Genomic DNA, 21,595 nt, shown 5'->3' with positions numbered 1-21,595 from the left:
TGTGTGTGTGGTTGTGTGTGTGTGTGGTTGTGTGTGTGTGTGTGGTTGTGTGTGTGTGTGTGTGGTTGTGTGTGTGTGTGTGGTTGTGTGTGTGTGTGACTGAGTGTGTGTGCGCCTATGTGTGTGTGACTGAGTGTGTGTGCGCCTATGTGTGTGTGACTGAATGTGTGTGCGCCTATGTGTGCGCCTATGTGTGTGTGTGTGTGCGCGCCTATGTGTGTGTGTGCGCGCCTGTGTGTGCGCGCCTGTGTGTGTGCGTGCCTGTGTGTGTGCGTGCCTGTGTGTGTGCGTGCCTGTGTGTGTGCGTGCCTGTGTGTGTGCGTGCCTGTGTGTGTGCGCCTGTGTGTGTGTGCGGTTGTGTGTGTGTGTGTGGTTGTGTGTGGTTGTGTGTGGTTGTGTGTGGTTGTGTGTGGTTGTGTGTGGTTGTGTGTTGTTGTGTGTGTTTGTGTGTGGTTGTGTGTGGTTGTGTGTGGTTGTGTGTGTGTGTGGTTGTGTGTGGTTGTGTGTGTGTGTGTGTGGTTGTGTGTGTGTGTGTGTGGTTGTGTGTGGTTGTGTGTGTGTGTGGTTGTGTGTGTGTGGTTGTGTGTGTGTGTGTGGTTGTGTGTGTGTGTGGTTGTGTGTGTGTGGTTGTATGTGTGTGTGGTTGTGTGTGTGTGTGTGTGGTTGTGTGTGTGTGTGTGTTGTGTGTGTGTGTGTGGTTGTGTGTGTGTGTGTGTGTGGTTGTGTGTGTGGTTGTGTGTGTGTGTGTGGTTGTGTGTGTGTGTGTGGTTGTGTGTGTGTGTGTGGTTGTGTGTGTGTGTGTGGTTGTGTGTGTGTGTGTGGTTGTGTGTGTGTGTGTGGTTGTGTGTGTGTGTGGTTGTGTGTGTGTGTGTGGTTGTGTGTGTGTGTGTGGTTGTGTGTGTGTGTGTGGTTGTGTGTGTGTGTGACTGAGTGTGTGTGTGTGACTGAGTGTGTGTGCGCCTATGTGTGTGTGACTGAATGTGTGTGCGCCTATGTGTGCGCCTATGTGTGTGTGTGTGTGCGCGCCTATGTGTGTGTGTGCGCGCCTGTGTGTGCGCGCCTGTGTGTGTGCGTGCCTGTGTGTGTGCGTGCCTGTGTGTGTGCGTGCCTGTGTGTGTGCGTGCCTGTGTGTGTGCGTGCCTGTGTGTGTGCGTGCCTGTGTGTGTGCGCCTGTGTGTGTGCGCCTGTGTGTGTGTGCGGTTGTGTGTGTGTGTGTGGTTGTGTGTGGTTGTGTGTGGTTGTGTGTGGTTGTGTGTGGTTGTGTGTGGTTGTGTGTGGTTGTGTGTGTTTGTGTGTGGTTGTGTGTGGTTGTGTGTGGTTGTGTGTGGTTGTGTGTGGTTGTGTGTGTGTGTGGTTGTGTGTGTGTGTGTGTGGTTGTGTGTGTGTGTGGTTGTGTGTGTGTGGTTGTGTGTGTGTGTGTGTGGTTGTGTGTGTGTGTGTGGTTGTGTGTGTGTGTGTGGTTGTATGTGTGTGTGTGGTTGTATGTGTGTGTGTGGTTGTGTGTGTGTGTGTGGTTGTGTGTGTGGTTGTGTGTGTGTGTGGTTGTGTGTGTGTGTGGTTGTGTGTGTGTGTGGTTGTGTGTGTGTGTGTGTGTGTGTGTGTGTGTGGTTGTGTGTGTGTGTGACTGAGTGTGTGTGCGCCTATGTGTGTGTGACTGAGTGTGTGTGCGCCTATGTGTGCGCCTATGTGTGTGTGTGTGTGTGCCTATGTGTGTGTGTGTGCGCCTATGTGTGTGTGTGCGCCTGTGTGTGTGTGCGCCTATGTGTGTGTGTGCGCCTATGTGTGTGTGTGCGCCTATGTGTGTGTGTGCGCCTATGTGTGTGTGTGCGCCTATGTGTGTGTGTGCGCCTATGTGTGTGTGTGTGCGCCTATGTGTGTGTGTGTGCGCCTATGTGTGTGTGCGCCTATGTGTGTGTGTGTGCGCCTATGTGTGTGTGTGTGCGCCTATGTGTGTGTGTGTGCGCCTATGTGTGTGTGTGTGCGCCTGTGTGTGTGTGCCTATGTGTGTGTGTGCGCGCCTATGTGTGTGTGTGCGCGCCTATGTGTGTGTGTGCGCCTATGTGTGTGTGTGCGCCTATGTGTGTGTGCGCGCGCCTATGTGTGTGTGCGCGCGCCTATGTGTGTGTGCGCGCGCCTATGTGTGTGTGCGCGCGCCTGTGTGTGTGTGCGCGCGCCTGTGTGTGCGCGCGCACCTGTGTGTGCGCGCGCGCCTGTGTGTGCGCGCCTGTGTGTGCGCGCGCGCCTGTGTGCGCGCGCGCCTGTGTGTGCGCGCGCCTGTGTGCGCGCGCCTGTGTGCGCGCGCCTGTGTGCGCGCGCCTGTGTGCGTGCGCCTATGTGTGCGTGCGCCTATGTGTGTGTGCGCCTATGTGTGTGCGCCTATGTGTGTGCGCCTATGTGTGTGCGCCTGTGTGTGTGCGCCTGTGTGTGTGCGCCTGTGTGTGTGTGGCTGTGGGTGTGTGGCTGTGGGTGTGTGGCTGTGACTCAGCCCGAGGTCCTGTTGGCACCTCGAGCCCATGACGAGCTGAGCCTCCATGTGGCATTGCCTGCCCCTCTCCCCTTACCCCAGGATGCGTTGTAATGGCCAGACCTGCTGCCAGACCTGCTGACTTTAGAACTGGGAATCTGGTTCGAGTCACGAAGTCGCTAGACATCCTATAGTTCTGGACGAATAAGCTAATATTCCCGGGACAATAAAAATGAATGTGACCTTGTGTAAGGTAACTGGAATGAATGACTCTCCTTAACAGGAGACACGCCCATCCAATACCTGGCCTCTCTGAAGAGAGCATGCAGCGATGGTCAGCTATGTGAAGGGGTGCACAGCGCTGTAGGAGGTTACAATGGGTTGAGAGGGGGTGAAGGGTGAAATAACTTGCAATTACACCTACCATCATCCTGACCTAACAGCCCCACATAACTCCTTAATTTGCTAAAATGTGAGGGAAAGTACAGCAGCAAAAAGTGGATTGAAAGGAGAACGCCAGCAGCGTGGTAGCAGCATACTGACAATAAGTCGGTTCTATTGGCTTTGTCAATGGTTATTAGTTGCATAAGATAAATAAGCAGCAACGATGGCTTGGACCATAGTATGCGGCAGGGGTGGGTATAAAAAAATAAATAAAAAAGAGGCCAAATTATGCGGTATAATGCAGCACATTTGGGTGCATCGGAGGACTAAACAGGCGCAAGCTGCGGAAAGATAGTGGGAACACAAGTCACTTGGGGGACATTACCTGGCCTGTAGTCAGATCACACGGCTGATGTACGCCCATCCAATACCTGGCCTCTCTGAAGAGAGCACACAGCTAAGGTCAGCTATGTGCGAGTGTGTGAAGGGGGGCACAGCGCTAAGAGTTACAATGGGTTGAGAGGGAGTGAAGGGTGAAATAACTTGCAATACCACCTCCCATCGTCCTGCCCTAACAGGCCCACATAACGCCTTAATTTGCTAAAATGTGAGGGACAGTACAGCAGCGATAAGTGGAAAGGATAACGCCAGCAGCTTCGGTAATGTAATAAAGGGAGTGGCTTAAATAACGTGTCAAAAAAAAAATTGCTTAGCTTATTGTGCTGCCCCACTTGTATTTTGGCTGTTTCTGTCATTGCATCTAGATATATGATACAACGAGTAGCAGCACACTGACAATAAGTCGGGTCTATTGACTTTGTCAATGGTTGTTAGTTGCATATGATAAATAAGCAGCAACGATGGCTTTGTCTACAGTATGGAGAGTGGGCTAGGACACATGTAAGAGAAAAGGGGGGGGAACATTACCTACAGGATAGTGAGGTGCAAACAACATGCGGCAGGCGGAGGAACAGGAGGCATTCTTCAGTAAAGAGGTACATGCCACACGCCCTCCCAAAATGAGTGCAGTCCACAAGAACGGGAAAAGGATGCTGGTGACACAAACAACAAGCGATGCGCGCTTTGTGCTGGGGGGGGGGGAGGGCCATTAAAGGAAGGGGGCAGAGAAGAGCCTGTGAGAACTAGCGCCGAAAGTTAAAAGAAAAGCGGAGATCAAAGGAAGGGTGGGAGTGACATTGGCGAGGGAGCATGTCGAGTGGCGATGTAGGTGCTTTAACAATGAGTAAAAAAAAAAGTTACAAAGTCAATTCTGTTGTAAAGAGCTGTGAAGTACATGGGTGCGGCTGTGCGTGTGTCTGGGAGGCAGAGCATAAACGGGATGGGGGTGAGGGGGTGTGCTGAAGCATGGTAATCTGGATGCGTGTCCATATGGCTGCAGAGGCGGAGCTCGCGCGTGAAGTGGCTGGGAACATCAAAGCGGCTGCAAAAGTCCTGCCAAAGGCTGCAGGCAGACAAATGGGAGCATTTTTGAGAGCCCCTTACTATACTCTCGCAAAGCATTGCTAACACAATGGCTATAGTGAGACCTAAAAATACATATCAACTACAAGCATGCACTTTTGCTTTGGTTTCCTCGTTATCCATTAAATGCTGGAGCGGGAATTTCCAATGCTGGCCAGTATCCCTTCACCAAAGAAAAGATTTGTACCCGGAGTAAAGAAAAACCACACAGACCTGGGAATACGGTTTCTTTTTCTGGTAGTTTCTCTCCTAATGCCCCCTCGTCCCATTTCAGGGAACAAAACGGACATTTTCCATCTATTCAGAGCAGCTGAAAAAATATCATAGCGGTCCAGTCGTTTTAGAGCATTAGGAGGTCACAACAGCGAGTGGTCAGTCCAGAGGGGAAATGTATGTTTCCTCCTGTGTTTGCCCACAAGTTGGGCAGGGAACGGTCTGTGCTCCTGCTCACACACCCTGCCTCAGAAGTGATTTCAGGAATTATGGATCTACAAGTAAAACCAGGCCCAGTGTCCCTGTAGCTGAAATTACAATGAGCTACTTGGAATGGGTCTCCTCCCCAGCCTGCCCCCAAGTAGGCCTTGAGCCATCGATGTTATCGGTACAACTTGGGGGGGATGAGTTCTAATATGATTTATTGACAAGGTATGGTCGCCTAGAGATGGAAAATATGTGATAGCAAGTCATAACTTTGCCTTTTGTGTATTACCACTCCACTCCCAAGATACCTTGATTGTTCGATTTTTTCATAATTGTTATTAATGTGATTATTAAAAATTACAATTACAGAAAATGGGATTATATAATTTGATAATTTTAATAGTAATTATGATTATATTAATTACACCAAGTAAATGTATAAATGTTATAATTAATTTCTTTTTCCAGAGCTGATGGTGAATGACCATGCAGAATGATGAAGAAGACTGAAACAAGCACATCCTGTCTCTCTGATCCCCAGCGTAAAATGTGTTCATGGTCAAATGTCCAACATGGAGTTACGCTGACAAGCCCACAGGACTACTCATCATGGAAAACTTTGTTAGATGCAGCTCAAGTAGGGAATCACATAACACTGTTAGACATTGCGAGAAATGTGGAAAGCAACACGGTTCCTCCAGGTTTTTTACCACAGCAGGTGCAGGATCCTGTTTACTATGAAGATAGATTTACAGACTGTTAAGCGAGAAGCTGAAGCAAGTGTCAGTGATGTTGCTGGAACAACTGAGTGCACGAGTAAACTGAAGAACATCATTAAAGTCAAATGTGTATGCTGAAGAATGTATATTTTGTGGAAATTAATCAAGGCCACTGAGCTTAGAGTTGACAAAAGGCTTCGAGAGTGTGCAACTATTAATGTGATTCAAAGATATTCGCTGTTTGTAGTAGGGACACAGAGACTGCAGAAGCCCATTATCATGCTTCTTGTTATAAGAACTATACGAGGGTTAAAGCAAAGTTGGAAGCTCATGCATCTAGCATTTAAAGCATATGATGAACTATTCCAAGACATTAGAACTGTGATTATTCCTAAAAAAAAAAAGAGGTAATACCTGTCACGACTCTCACTGAAATATAAAGAGGAATACAGGGAATAGAGGAATCAACCAAGAAGCATGTTAGAAGAAGATTTGACTCAGAGTTCGGTGAGAGCCTCCACATATTCCCAGACAATCAAGGAAAATTATTGGGACAACCTGATAGTGTCAATGCTCAAGAAATTGTAAGAGAAAACCAGAGTTTGAAAAGAGAATTATCAGTTTTAAAGGTTACGTCAGACATGAACAAGACCATTGATTAAACATCATCGTAAATAAGAACAATGATAAAAAAACTTGACATCATCACCATGGCATATCATCCATCAGACTCTAATACAAATTAATTTACAGTGCCCGATTACCGTAAACATTTCCTATTAGGACTTCTGACTGGAGATTCAGAAAACCCAGCCGTCCAAAAGGGTCACCTAACTTATGCAACCATTCAGTCAGGACATTATATATGCAGTGACAAATGGCCATCAGAAACCACCCAAGCAATTTTACTCCCATATGCCATAAAAATGCTGACAGGCAATGTTGAAATCATTCGCACTCTAAACAGACTTGGCCATGAGATTTCATACACACAACTGGAAGAAAAGGATACACCTTGTGTCTTCAAAACATTGCTGCTACTTTAAATGAGCAAATTGTCTTCCAGCGGACATGCAGCCTCAAGTCTTCACTAACTTCGCATGGGAGAATACGGATAGGCCGGAAGAGACTTACTGGTAAGGAGACAACTCACTGAGTCAACGATATACCTGTGCAGCCTAAATTGCTTGGACCACAACCTTTCAAAGCCCCTCTCCCAAGCATTGGATACAAAAGCAAAGCACATTGACCACCACAAATACTGAAGAATTGTTCATGTAGGTCTCGGATGAAGGAGTTGGGCCTCAGCCAATGATGACAAGTACTGAAGTCATGCCTGAATGTGTTGCCCAATTGAGGTTAGCCTAAAATAAGAACATTATCTTATACTTGATGTCCGTTAATGTTCCTGCAACTGAGTTGACAACTGTTTCTGAAATTTTGAAACAGTCAGAGCTAATAAGGGGATCACTGTATTTGGTGAAAATTGTAGTGGTCAAGGATCAAGCTTCCTACACTAAACCGACAGATTGTGTGGAAGCATAAAGCAACGTACAACAGAATCATTCTTCGAATGGGCACCTTTCAGACCATTTGCAATGTCATGTCCATCCTTAGGAACCGCTTTCAAGATGCTGGCCTTCGCGACCTTTGCTTTGAAGTAGCCATGATAGCAGAAGGATCAATATCATCAGTACTAGAAGGTTGTATGTACAATTGTGCAGTTAGAGTACACAAGTGCATGTATGAAGCTATGTTGAGACTGGCTTGGTTGGAATTCATCCTCTGGATGGAGAAGAATTGCGAAGAGAACATTCAGGTAGTCTACTCCTTCATTGAGGATGTTAATGCCTTTGAAAAAGACCTATGCCAACAGATATTAGACCACTTCTTGCAGAATGCTGCCTTTGCCAAAGTAAAGCAGCTTTCGGATGTATTCCTGGAACACATTAGTCAGGAAAATGGAGCTCTCTCTGTATTTTGGATGTCATATGTGGATTTTGTTGAATGTCTTGCTAGCTCTGTTGCTTGCTGCTCGAGAAGGAAATTGGCATTTGCATCTTACCGCCATGATCCTATGGCGTTTTGCACATGACTGGATGAACTACGCTAGATATCTTCCTGCATACTATGCGAAATGACATTACTTGCAGTGAAACATCCAGAGATGCACCACAACTTCATCACAGATGCTTTTCTGTTCAACTGTCACATGTTAATCCATTTGGATTAATTCCAGTCGATCAAGCAAATGGAGGTAACAGTAAACAAAGACACACAGACTTCGGGTGGTATGACAAGGTTCAACCTCAAGGTGGGTGCTGTGAAAAGATTTTATATGGCGGCTGAACACAGAAGCACCTTTTTTGTGTCAGATGAGGAAAATAGTCCATAACAACAGATCAGATCTTACTCATGCAGACCTTCATAAGTCACAAATTGAAAAAGACGAAGATACTGTTATGAAAGCGGTTAGTCTGGATCAAAGCTGGATAAACCCATTTGTTGGTCCACATTATCTCATTCTCGCCACTCCAAAAAGGGCATTGCAGGACATAGTATCCAACATAATGAAGGCGCATGAAAGGGTGAAAAATGCTATACCGAATTCAGACTTGAGTGACTTGAGGATATTGCACATACTAAAGTTTCATGACCCAATGAAAATGAACAAACTAGAAACCTTCATTAACCTGTCCAAGAAGAAGGCAGTGAACAGCAATGGCAGGACAATTATAAGCAGACAAAGCCCTATTTAGTTGAATCATTGTAACAGCATAGAATTAGATCCTTCAAATGGCGGATGTACTCTCTCATCCCTTAGGACCTTTACCATGGGCTTTAGCAACTCCAGAAGGTCTCTTGCCAAAAGACAAACAAAGCTGTTTTAGAAACATACTTGCAGAAAAACCTTACCCTGGCTGAGGAAATACCTAGAAATTCAGCTACGCTGATTAATGGTATGGTTCTTGTTCAGACAGAGAAAGGAGGGGAATCAAACTTTGGTGAGGTGCCTATGTTGGACTTGTCCAAGGTTTTACGGGAAGAAAACAGAAGTCAAAGAATCAATGTGTTTGATACGTGCAAGGGGACGTCTATTAAGAACAGCCAAAGGACATTCAGAGAAGAACTTGGGCAACAGTTACAGAGCATCTCTTCTTCCCAGATTGGCCAACAGTGGAGGAAATTCCTAAGCCACGTAAGGAATAAAACTCACTGCATTTTTTCAAAACACTGTTTGCAAACGGTTATGCTGTTTGCAAACGGTTATGTTATGCTAATTTTTTACGCACTCGAATCACTCTCCAAAGGAGTATCTCGGCGCGGGGCTAGGGCAATGGGTTGCAGGCAAAAGAAACTGCACTCTGAAACAAGCATTGGAAATGCAATAGGTCTCGCATTAGAAAAGTTGGAGCTATTGGTCTTGTACCCCGCAGCTTTTAATTATTGCTAAAATTCGTACCATTAAGGGCTCATTACAAAGTTTTTAACAGACCCCTTGAGACCGAGAGGGATGGACGAGCTGCTCTCCCTGCTGCGCCCCTCACTTCCCTACTTATGACCGGGTGACTGTCACTGGTTTTCCATACCTAGGGCAGGGGAGGGGGCGGATCGGGTAAAAAAAACAAAAAACAAGACGGAGGGAAGGCAGGCCAGCACTGATCTAGTTACTGTGGTCAGACAGACGGGTGATTTTATTAGAGCCACCCCGGTCACAATGGAGGAGACACGTAAGTAATTGTATCGGATCGAGGACATCGTGGTCACGCCAATTCTGAATGAGTTCAGCAAATTAATGACATAAAAATATTCACCTTCATTAAATTAAAACATCACAGGGAGCATAATTTTACTTAAAAGATGGGATTTGAAAGAGAACAGACACTCCAAGAGCACATGCTTGTTCAGTTATTTTTTTGTAAAAATCAGCTTTGATGCATGATTGAATAACTATGTAAAAAGACGGAGGGAAGACAGAGAAGGGCAGGGGGGAGGAGAAATGCGACACGGCGGGCAGGGGAGGGGGCGGAGCGGGGGTGTGGGAGGAGGGAGAGCGGATTAAGGAGAGCGGGAGGAGGCAGCGAGTAGTTTAGCGAGCCAAGACGGAGGGCATTGCTGTGGGGAGGGGGGAGGAGAAATGCGACACGGCAGGCAGGGGAGGGGGCGGAGCGGGGGTGTGGGAGGAGTGCGGCTGAGTGAACAGGTGGCGATTTCAGGCTGCGATGAGGGTGTGAAGCAGCAGGGGCTGCGGGAGGGAGGCTGGACTGCCTTTGATGTGTAATGCAAGGCAGGCGGCTGGTGGCATGTGCACGCGCTTTTAATGTCAATGCGCTTGCGCATTGAGCTTGAATTTCACGGGCACTGCAAGGAATCGCCATCGACTTGCAAGTTGGTTAAAGTCTGTTTAAGCCCCCCATAGTCTCGCAAGCTCAATGCGCATGCGCATTGACAGGCAAGACCTAAAAAGGTAGGTCTTATGCACTTCTCTAAACTGTGAGTGGCTTTAACAGGTGCATACATACAGTGGCAGTTTATTTCAAAGATGAGGGGCAAGGGAGGAGAACGATCTGCAGCCTGGCCTGGTCTTTCTGAACCTAGGAACTTTAAGCTACGCCTTGTCATGAAATCTTAATTCTGGGAGGGGAGAAGGCAGACTCTTGGAGGCTAAATAAGTGGGCCCATGTCCATGGAGGGCATTGTGGGTTAAACAGCACATCTTGAAATAAATAAAGATAAATGCTTTAAAAATCAAATCTGATGGGAGCCACAAAGTGCCCGTTCTCAACAGGATACACGAAGAAGCAGATGGAGGTTTGTTGGTGCATGCTCCACACAGTGTTGATGAGGGTTATGAGGCAGTAATGATAAGCTCAGATGACACCAACGAGTTAGTTATGTGTTTGGGATTTCATGACAGAATCATGGCTAAATTGTTTCTGAAGTGTTGTACCAAAATATGCGAGTCCTCTACATTGGGAAAATTGCTTCAACTCTTGGTGAAAATGTTTGTCTAGCTATGATCGAGCTCCATACGCTTACCGGATATGACATTGTAAGCGCATTTGCGGGAAAAGGATAAGTAAGTGCATTCTAAATTCTGTCTGGCAACTGACATACACAGGAAACGTTTTCGCAGTTCGGAGATGAACAGGATCCCTCCGAAGAACTAATTGACAAATTGGAGCAATTCTCGAGCTTGCTCTATGCACCAAAGTATTCGGTTCATCATGAGAAGGACTTGAGATATCACCTATTCTGTGCAAAGGTGCTGAGATAAACAGTCAACAACTTCCACCTTGCAGAGAATGTCTGAAGAAACATGCTGAACGTGCAATTTATCAAGCCGCTATAAGCAAGAAATATCTTCTGAATGACCCACCAACACCTAGTCCAATTGTGAGAGGCTGGACGTTGGAAAAACACAAGGGAGCAGAGCAACTGGTAGTGGACTGGATGGAGAGGCAGTCAGCACCTCCGGCTGTGTTAATTATACTAGCTTGCAACTGCATGAGGAACTGCAAACTGCCAACATGTGTCTGCTTTCTAAATGACCTCAAATGCACGGACATGTGCAGGATTCCCGCCTGTGAAAATCAAACAGATGCAGAGAATGATGGCACCTATTCAGAAGAAGATGATGAGGACGACGAAAGTGAGTGATAAAATGGTGTTTATGTTTAGACATGACATACATTGCCTATGTAGGATGTAACAACTTTTATTTGAAATGGTAAGGGAAAACTATGCATATAAATCAATATAGGAGGAATACAATTAAGTTTTATTTTAAAGGATTATATTATTATTACAACAATCATAATTATGTAACACAAAAATATTGACTGTAACCAACCTGGTGGAATTAGATTTTTGCCCATATGATGAATTTGTATATTTATTGAAAATATGAAAAGCATTATTTTTTTCGCCCATGGTTGCCAATCCAATAATATCAGACAAAGGAAAAGAATGGTGACTTGCTATCATATATTTTCCATCTATAGGCATCCATAACTTGCAAAACAAGCATTTGCAATGCAATAGGTCTCGCATTTGTCTGAGTTAGATCTATTGCCGTTGTCAATGACACTGTCTTATCTATGTGTTTTGGTTTGTACTGTAGTGGATGTATAAACAGATACAGAGCTGCAGCACTATCTAGAGGACTTAGAATGAGGAACTACCAATGGGACCAGAGAAGCAGCACTGACTAGAGGAGTAAGAACGAGGACTTACCATTGGCACCATACGACTAGCTAGCAGCACTGGCCAGAGGACTAAGAATGAAGAATTATCGGTGGGAAAAGAGATGCAGCTGCAGCACTGCCTAGGGGACTGAGTATGGGGAATTACCATTGGGAACAGAAACACAGCTTCAGCACTGCCTATAGGACTTAGAAGGAAGGAGTTACCAACGCGTAAGTGGAGACAGAGTGCCAGATAAGAAGTCCTCTCTCCGACACTAGACACAGATTGCAGTAGGTACAGTCTGTTCACGTTACTCTGTTGCTTGCTTTTTCAGCTTTCTCCTTCACTGTCACCTTCTATCAAAACTGTGTGCCCTTAATAGCTTAGTGGGCTAGGGTACTACTTGCAGAACTTGTAACACAGTAGTGTTTCTGCAACTTAGGCTGTAACCCTCTGAGCTACCTGCTTACAATGCAAATCTGTGTAACGCCTGCGACAAGCTGTGCTTTGCCGCAGGTACAATAGCCCATTAGGTTTTGTGATTAAGCAACTTACAGATCTTTCTTGAAAGAGCATTGAAGCCCAGAGTTATCTCTTCTCTCTTATGCCACAGATTGCACTGATCTCAGTGACACTGCCTGCTCGTGCCCAGCCAATAATGAACAAGAGCCCTGCCTGGTTTTCAGGCTTGGCTGACTGAAGGCCTATAACGAGGCATAGGGCTGCTCCAGCCCGCCTCCGTAAAAGGAAATGAACATCTTACCATCAGTATCAGGCGCCCCATCCCCTTCCACTTCTTGCCATCTCTTTAGTATTCAAATAACCATCATGTTACTGCCTGTCATGGTGTGGGGTGAAGTTAAATACTCAATAGAAGTCAATAGGAGAAATAAAATTTTCCTTATTTTTTTTTTTAATCTCCCACCTTTCTATTCTGAAATGTTGGCATGTATGCCTGATGCCACAAGACACAAAACAATTTTTTGGGTTTTGATGGTAAAAACATAAACCTGGGCATACTCATTAATACTACAATTATATGTTTTATTATTGGTCGGATTTGTTAGATCCAATCAAAGGCAGTATGAACTGTTCTGATTCTAACATGGGCTTTACGTGAACGAATCGTGACACTAAGTAATGGGCGTCTCCGTCTTAAGTCCATTGGCTGTGTTAGGGGCGGGTGAAGAAAATGCTCATTTGTGATTGGTGGTGCGGATATCGGTCATCGTCGAACGGGATGAAAAGGTTCACTTTAAACAAAACACTTGGTTATTAGTTCCATTTTAAAATAGCAATTGGGGAAGAAAAAAAAAACCGATAAAACATTCTGGTTGCGTAGCTACAGTCACCGGTGACTGTCGCTACTGGTATGACCTGTGACCCCGGAGCAAAGTTCAGAAATATTCAATCTTCAGAAGATGCCCTCTAGGTTCCGTCATGAGGTGCGCTATTGCTCAGTTTGCAGACACTCCTACAGCAAGAAGCACAAGCAGAAGTTGAAAGAGACGTTAGGTGGCTTTCTGCTCAAGGTACAGCATATATGCTGGATTTTGAATGTACCGCTCTTGTACAGGTGTGTGGTGTCTTGTGTACCTATTGCACGTGATTAGTCTGCTGTACAGGTATATCATCGCTATACGTTTGGCTCAGAAGGCGGAGTGTTTATACTTAGTGGGCATGGAGGCGCGTAGTTAATTCCTATCCATGCTCTCAGGAATGTTGATATGTCATTATGGATCTCGTGCAGGGATTCTATAACGGTTGTGACAAGCGGTTCCTTCTGGTTGTTGGACATGTTGGTCCTTCCCACTTCAGTACTGGATTAAAGAATATATCCGGGAGGAATTACTTAACAATTTTGGCGACGATTATACTCTTGCAATGTTTTTGTTGTTCATCTCGTCTCCCGGCTGTATTCCTTTTCAAGCTTCAGCTTTGCTGCCTATCTGCGTGCACATCTCCTGTCTTTTGGGCGCGTGGAAATGCGTAGGGCTATCCATATGGGCGCCGCTAGGCGTGCACTTGCACAACTCCTATCTTCTGGGCGCGTGCACATGTCCTGTCCCCCTTCGGCTAAGAAACCGGCAACAATAGATCTCGCCAAGGCGAGCAGCGCATGCGCCGCGTCGCTAGGAGAGACCAAAAATTGATGTTAGAACTCATCCCCCCAGAATGGTATCAATGGCCTAAATTTTGGGTCCTGGCTCATAACCTAAAGCTGGGGGTTAATGTTCCAGTACAGAACATAATACCTGTAATTATGGCATAAAAAGGTATTCAAGCAGTACTCATCTATCCATTAATTTACTTAGTATAAAGGGCAAATCAAATTCACTTTAATTTCAATTAAGCAGCCTGTACACAAATTCATTTTTAAGAGGGTCTTAAGGGTAAAAGTTGTGCCCATATGCTACTACTTGCTACTACTACTTGCAACCCCAGTGGATAGCAATTTGTCGTTTTAGCTCAGATTTTAAAATTAAGTAGGTCCATAACCTGAAATGGTTTTTGTCTTTATCAACTGAGCCTCGAGTTTTCAAAAGAGAATGTTGAAAAATGTAAAACTACATGTCACTTCCTAAGGTGTAATATGCGTCATAGGGCGTTGAAGCCCATTTTCGGTCTGCTATCCGTAAGATTATTGTGAGAAGAGATCACCACTAAAGCAGTATCTAAAGTCCAATGGGTCAAATCCAGGCTATCAATAAACCGGCAAAATGTACAATAATTAGTCTCCGTTTGAGCACAAACTGCACTTCCATAACAGGATTAGAGAGTTCAACATTTAGAGTGGAATGCTTACTATTTGTGCAAATGAGGTTTATTACGTCCTTGTAGGGAGAGTTCACACCTTCCCTTGGTTCCAGAACATTATATATGTAATATGGTACACAGTCAAGCACAAAAAAGGAGTACTACAGCACAATATGTTAACAAGCATTTACAATGCAATAGGTCTTGCATTTACAAGACTGAGCTATTGGCACTGTAAATGTCATTAGCTTAGTTTCTTGCAAATGCGACACCGATTGAATTGCAAATATTGTTTGTTACCAAGTTCCCCATGCCGCGCTTGCACTTGAAGACCAAGCCCCTTTCTTTAGACGATCCACATCAAAAGAAATGGGCCTGAACTCTATTAAAGCGCGGCATGGAGCATTTGGAAATAACCCTCACAAAAAAAATATTGGTAAAGCAATGAGTCGCATTTACGAGAGTTTAAGCTATTGTCCTTTACAATGCCAATAGCTCAAACTCTCCTAAATGTGACACCTATGGCATTGCAAACAAGCGGCCGCCATTGTCCCGCCTGCTTGGAAAGTAAAAGCGCACATGGTGCGCTGAATAGAAGGAAAGCACGTCTTGCCTCCTGGTAAGCAAACCCCATTAAAGGAAATAGTGCTTACACAGTAAATAACACAGATAGTGTAACAATCAAAGTAAAAGGGCCAGTCCTCATGGAACGTTACAAATGAAGACAAGGCGGTACCAAGGAGGGACTAACAAGCTGATTACCGAATCAGAAGACAGCATTTAGCAAAGGAAAAAGACACAAGCTAAAGTAACAATATGGGTAGAGAGTGGGCGGAGCTTCAAGTGCATACTCCAATACAGCATGCCTAGCAGAGCAGTGCATGCACTGCCCAGGCTCGAACTAAAAACAGGAGCTGTCCCCAGTGCACGCACGAGCACTGAAAGGCAGGTGGTTTGAGACCACCAGGCAATCCTGCTCCGGTATCATGCTTATTACAGAAAGGACCGCACAAACATGTGTAGCCCATTCCATATTATCAAAGTCCCACATGACTGTGTTGAGGAGCACTTCTTATGATAACAGTCGCAGAGTGACATCTGTGGGAGATTTCGCAGTAGAGATGCTTTTAAACCCATTACTCAATTTCATTAATACCAAAGGTAAATCTCCTTCTCAGAGCAACTCCATGCCCTCTGCACCTTCTCCCACAGGCCTCCTTTAGTGATTCAGCCATCTACCAGGTTCTCATCCATTTTTTCGAAAGGTCTACTTTATTCAACTGCTGATAACCTCCAGACTCTTTTTCAGCATAGTTTCAAATGAAAGATTTCAATCTGAACCAAAAAGGTGGCATTTCGTTAGCGGCAATTTCTGCCTTGACCAACAGGGAATTAATTCTTCAATTACAGCGACAGGGGATGTTGTGATGCTCATTCGACAATTCCTATTTCTGCAGGTAAACAGTCGTGATGCACCAATCCAGCTTAATCTGGTGTTCAGAATCAACTAGAAAAGACGTGCTCGTTAGCAGAGGTACAGCAGCACCATCTACTGGTGCCAACCCTATCATTTGGGTCCCAAGTCATGTGCAAGCCATATGGAATGAGTCTGTTTGCTGCTTTCACACATGTTTTAGGGCCCAATTACAAGTTGGCCGGTAGTCGGTGAGTATTTACCGCCTTCGATAACACTATTCAAGGGTTAACTATTTACCGGGAGATTTATTACCTCATATTACAAGTTCTTGCCATGGGAATGAGGAATAATGTGCAGAGAAAATAGTTATCACAACTAAAATCCTATTTTGTTTGTCCCTTTCCGGGATATATATATATATATATATATATATATATATATATATATATATATATATATATATATATATATATATATATATATATATATATATATATATATATATATATTTACACACACACACACACACACCAATTTTCTTAGGACTCAAATGGGCAGGGGAAAACTGTGAGAGATATACAACCCCTCTTAATTGCGAGGCCCGGACAAACTGGTTTTTGTACCGGGACCGGAATTGACTGCCTGGCTTGAAATCTGACACAGAATCACGAAACGAATCATTTGGTTAGTTATTTTTGTTTAACACAGAATCCAAAAGGTAGTTGTAAACTACAACAACCAGTAAGACATTAATGTTAATGTACACAGTAAAATAATTTTCTAAAAAACCCGAACTCTTCAGGAAGCATTACCTCAATTGTAGGGTCATATTCATCTACGAAGTGATTCTGTATTAACTGAATAGTCAAAGCACTTTTTCCAACACCACCAGCTCCAACCACCACCAATTTGTACTCCGTCATTTCACTCCAGCAAGAGCCTAGATAATGAGGAACAGATAAGGATTCTGTTAATGGATGCTTGAATTAATAAAGTAATACAAGTTTTCCGAATTTAAAACAACTGCGATTGAACAGATGATAATAAAGAAAACACGATATGTAGAAAAGAAATTTCTCGCGATAGAACTACACGATGCAATATTTGACTTCATGTCAAAGGCTGGAGAGGCATTTAGTCAAATGATGTTTACTGAGAAAAATGGTCAAATGAATATTCAGAAAACAATTCCGCTGTGAATGTGCATGTACACACATATGTAGTGCTGGCTGGCAAGGTTTGTGGACCTGGCTAGCAACCGATGGGGGTAACATCTTACTTGTGCAAGGCAAGAGGAGCAACCAGTACAGAAAATTTGATGGGTACCAGAAAGTACAACATGTTAGGGAGGAAGTGGGGGGTAAATTTAGGGGTGGAGCAGATACCGATAAAGGTAGACCAATGAATCGTCCCTCATTTGCATTTAATGCAAAGTACATTTGCTGTGTGCAGTGCCCTTATGTAAAAGGATGGGGGTCTGAGACAAGCATCTATGAACACTGAATGACCTCAGACCAGAAGTCTTCTCTTTGTCTGCACACACTTGATTCACGGTCCGTGGGAAGGCTTTGAGATTTGTAGGGAACGCAAATCTCTTTTCTATTAGCCATTGAATATCGAGTGCGAGGGAAGCAATTTAATATATGGTGTCGTTGTGAGACAGCGTATAAGAAACTCACTTCCTGCACTGGGTCCAGTCAGATTTGTTAGACAACCCTTAGCTCAACCCTCGGAAGCTGCAGCTCTGAACAGTCAGGCTTTATCAAAGAAACAAGTGCAGAGCATTTAGAAGTATCATAACAGTCAAACAAAAAAACGAGATACAATTAAAAAAATAAATAAAAAAAAATAAAAAAAATATAAAATCGAACACCAGTTTATAACAAGCATTTACAATGCAACGGTTTCGCCTTTGCAAAAGTTAGAGCTATTGGCATTGTAAATGACAACTTTTTTATTTATGAGTTGGATTTGAAAACAGACAAATAAATGGCATTGTCATTTACATTGCCAACAGCGTAATCTCTCGCAAATGTAAGACCTATTGTACCCTACTGGACGAGCTCAGCAGACAGCAATTACTACCACACACACACACACACACAGAGCCAGCCACACACACACACCCAGAGCCACACACACACACACACCCAGAGCCACACACACACACACACCCAGAGCCACACACACACACACACCCAGAGCCACACACACACACACCCAAAGCCACACACACCCACACCCAAAGCCACACACACCCACCCAAAGCCACACACACCCAGAGCCACACACACACCCACACACCCAGAGCCACACACACCCACACACCCAGAGCCACACACACACAGAGCCACACACTCTGGGCCCCGGCATCACTCGGTATCCCTCCAGCCCCGGTATCACTCGAACCCCCTACACCGCTCTCCATTCACTCCTCGCCATCCTTGCCTTCATTACGACCGCCCTCCCTTTCTCTCGATATCCCCTCCACCCTGCCTGTCCACTGCGTCACCCCCACCAAGAGCCCCAAGTTGTCTCCGACCCCCCCGGGCTATGACAGCAGAGTCTGTACCTGAGCAGCTTGGCAAGGCCTTCCTCACAGCATCGAACACAGATAGTGGGCGGGCGGGAGGGAGGGAGGAGGCACGGACAGTGGGCGGGTGGGCAGGAGGGAGAAGGCAGGACAACGGGAGGGAGGGCGGGGGATAAACAAGACGAGGTAGGCTCGGATTAACTTAAGAGTTCATAGATAGGTTGGACAGCATCAAACACGGACAGTGGGCGGGAGGGAGGAGGCACGGACAGTAGGCGGGCGGGAGGGAGAACTTCGAGAAGGCACGGACAACGGGACGGCGAGAGGGAGGGTGTGGGGGGCGGGACTTAAAAAAAGAGTCAGAAACGCCCACGATTCGCGTTCTGACGGGGAAAGAGTGATTGACAACAATGTCTTCCAATGGCTAGCCTCCATTTATGGAGCTAGCCAATGGAAGAAGGGGCGGGTTCAAGTCCCCCATACTGTTCTAACATTAGATGTCGCCTGCGCGAACACTGCTGCGCAGCGGATCGCCAGGCGAAACCTAAAAAAGGTAGCAGGCACACATGGGATTTTGATGAAAAAAGCTCAATGGAAGAACGAAAATCAGAGAAAAAAAATGCATCAAACGCTCTGACCAAAAAACATTGTGTCTTGTGCGGTCTTTTAATTTAGAACTGGTAAATTTCAAACATGGGCTTTTACACAAATAACCGAGATTAGGCGCAATAGGGTTGTGAAAGCCGTTAGAATGAGCAGTTCCTAAGCACGTGGTAGCGTGCCCCAACTGGCGATGATGTTATAGGTTTCGATGGTTATCCAGACTGACAGATGTTGGTGGAGTTGCCAGCAAACACTATCCCTCATAATAGAGAGAAATTATATTAATTGGGTGTCCCCTTTGCATATTCTCTTTTCTCCATTCAAGAAGCTGATTGGAATATGCTGTACAGTCGGCTGCTAAATCCCTATTCACCATTTCAACGTACAGCATCCAGGAATCTATTAAAAAAGGCTTCTTTAAACAGCAACTAGTTTTGTTTATACTGTAATTATTTTCTCATAAAAACGATTTGATTACATTACACTGCAGTCAATCAGTTATCACCCGACACAAATGTGACAGTGTTAACAATGCTAGGTTGCTTTAGTATGTGAGATGCGGTATAAAAAGAAATAAAGACACATAATTCCACCTATCGATAGACTATAAAATGAAGTTCAGTGTCACTCCTAGAGGGATCCAAGCTGCATATACAACAAGCCCAAGCAGATGTTCGATACCCAATATTGGTACAAAGCTATGGATAAAAGGTGCCCATCGCTTACAAGAAACATTTTAATGCAAACAAGACCCTTTACAGCCCCGTTTAATACAGAATCCATCTCAGTGAAAACTGTTCAGCAATAATTGGACGGATAGGGTAAACTAAAAGCTTCTTGCAACTTTCAAGCAAAAAGGTTTTGTGGGGGCGAGGGAGAGGGAAGAAACATGACAATGTTGTGGTTCAAATGGATTATTGCTGGTATTTTGCCTGACCACAAATAAACCGAACTTCAATGTATGCAAGTTTAACTATGCCTTTTTGTAAAGTGTTTGACAAAATTATGGGCATCGGGTGTGCCAGATTCTCTAGCTTATTGCTCCTAAACATACTGTTCTGGGCAAATAAACGTCATTGTACCAAACACGGTGATTTATGCTGCGCTGAAGACATGATCTATCGTGGAAGGCTGCAGAAAAGTCAACTAATTTATATGTAAAAATATATTTACATATTCAAAGCTTAGCTAAATCTGCTCAGAATGATACTACATTATAAATACTGCTTAGGAGCACGTGTGACACAGCATTCATCACGCAGTAGCATTATCGGCCAGCAATCTTCAAGGCTTCCAGCAAAGAAAATCTCCCAATTAGGCAATTGCCTTTCATTAAAATGCACCCTGCATGGTGTGGAAAAGGGAAATAAAGTAGGCAGGGCATCAGTGTAAAATGAGCATGTCAGTTCATTAATATGTGGAGCCCCCGCGCTTGACCTGGTACTGTACAATCTGTGGCACGGGCTTGCCCTATACATCATCTGTTCCCGCTGCTGGTCCGCTTCATACAGACAAACAGACAGCTGCAGCACTAGAGCCCGCTCAACCTGAGGACCATCTGACTTTAATTGTAGCACACAGCTTGATGGGGCTCTGGCGACGAGAAGCCAAAGTGCGGCTGCACTGTAATAATCTGCACAGGCAGAGCGCTGCCAGCGCACCCAGGGCCTGGGACGTCTGGAGCCTGACGGGCGGCAGGAAATATGATTAATGAGCAAGGTATAATGATAGCAGGAACCCGATTAGCACCACAAAAAGGTCACAGATCAAACTAGTATGCATTTCATGAGTCCGCAATCACTGCATGCAATCTGCGGACAGAAGAGGTAAAATGGGAGTCCGGAGGAAAAAAAAGGTGCATGAATGAAAAATAGCTCCCATCTAGGAATCTACTTCACTACAGCACACCACAAGGTTTACAAGCCTTGCATTAACATGGATGTATGAGATCGCAATTATTCTTTATTCGGCCATAAAAGCACTAAAGAAAACCACAAAGAGAATACAATTCACTACGTATACAGTACTTGTGTGTGCAAGCATTTCATAATATAAAGTACAGTCCGCAATTACAAAACGCAGCTAGAAGGGATGGGTACAAAAAGCATGTAGGGGACTCAGTCAACGTACACCTGTCAACAAACCTCAGGTGGCTCCATTATGTGACCGGAAATGTTCAGGGCCACCTAAGAATCTTGAATCGGCAATAAAAAAAACACCATAAAAGCACATAAAATCATGTAAAACAAACATTTTATACAACTTAAAAAAAACACAGCCAGGCATCCTTATTTTAACACCATAAATAGTAAAAAAAAAAAAAAACGGATCTAATTCTCCCTGTAGCCTGCATCTGCTTCCAGCTCTCCATACCATCAGCCTCCGCCCCCCGTTACTCCACCTCCAGCCCCGGTATCATTCGAACCCCCTACACCGCTCTCCATTCACTCCTCGCCATCCTTGCCTTCATCACGACCGCCCTCCCTTTCTCTCGATATCCCCTCCACCCTGCCTGTCCACTGCGTCACCCCCACCAAGAGCCCCAAGTAGTCTCCGACCACCCCGGGCTATGACAGCAGAGTCTGTTCCTGAGCAGCTTGGCAGGGCCTTCCTCACAGCATTGAACA

The 21,595-nt window shown here is 45.0% G+C and overlaps 1 protein-coding gene across 6 annotated transcripts in view; it reads right to left on the bottom strand.

Moving 5' to 3' along the window:
* NRAS (NRAS proto-oncogene, GTPase) overlaps window positions 1–21,595 on the bottom strand; it is a 539,256-nt gene that overhangs the window by 93,651 nt on the left and 424,010 nt on the right. For all 6 annotated transcript variants that reach the window (XM_078644383.1, XM_078644385.1, XM_078644382.1 and 3 more), the window contains one exon: window positions 16,645–16,772. In XM_078644383.1, coding sequence (XP_078500509.1) covers window positions 16,645–16,772 — 128 coding nt within the window. The remainder of the gene's footprint in view (window positions 1–16,644; window positions 16,773–21,595) is intronic.

This window comes from Lissotriton helveticus, chromosome 5_1 (assembly GCF_964261635.1).
Source record: "Lissotriton helveticus chromosome 5_1, aLisHel1.1, whole genome shotgun sequence".
Lineage (NCBI taxonomy): Eukaryota > Metazoa > Chordata > Amphibia > Caudata > Salamandridae > Lissotriton > Lissotriton helveticus.
This window is presented reverse-complemented; position numbering and strand designations above follow the sequence as displayed.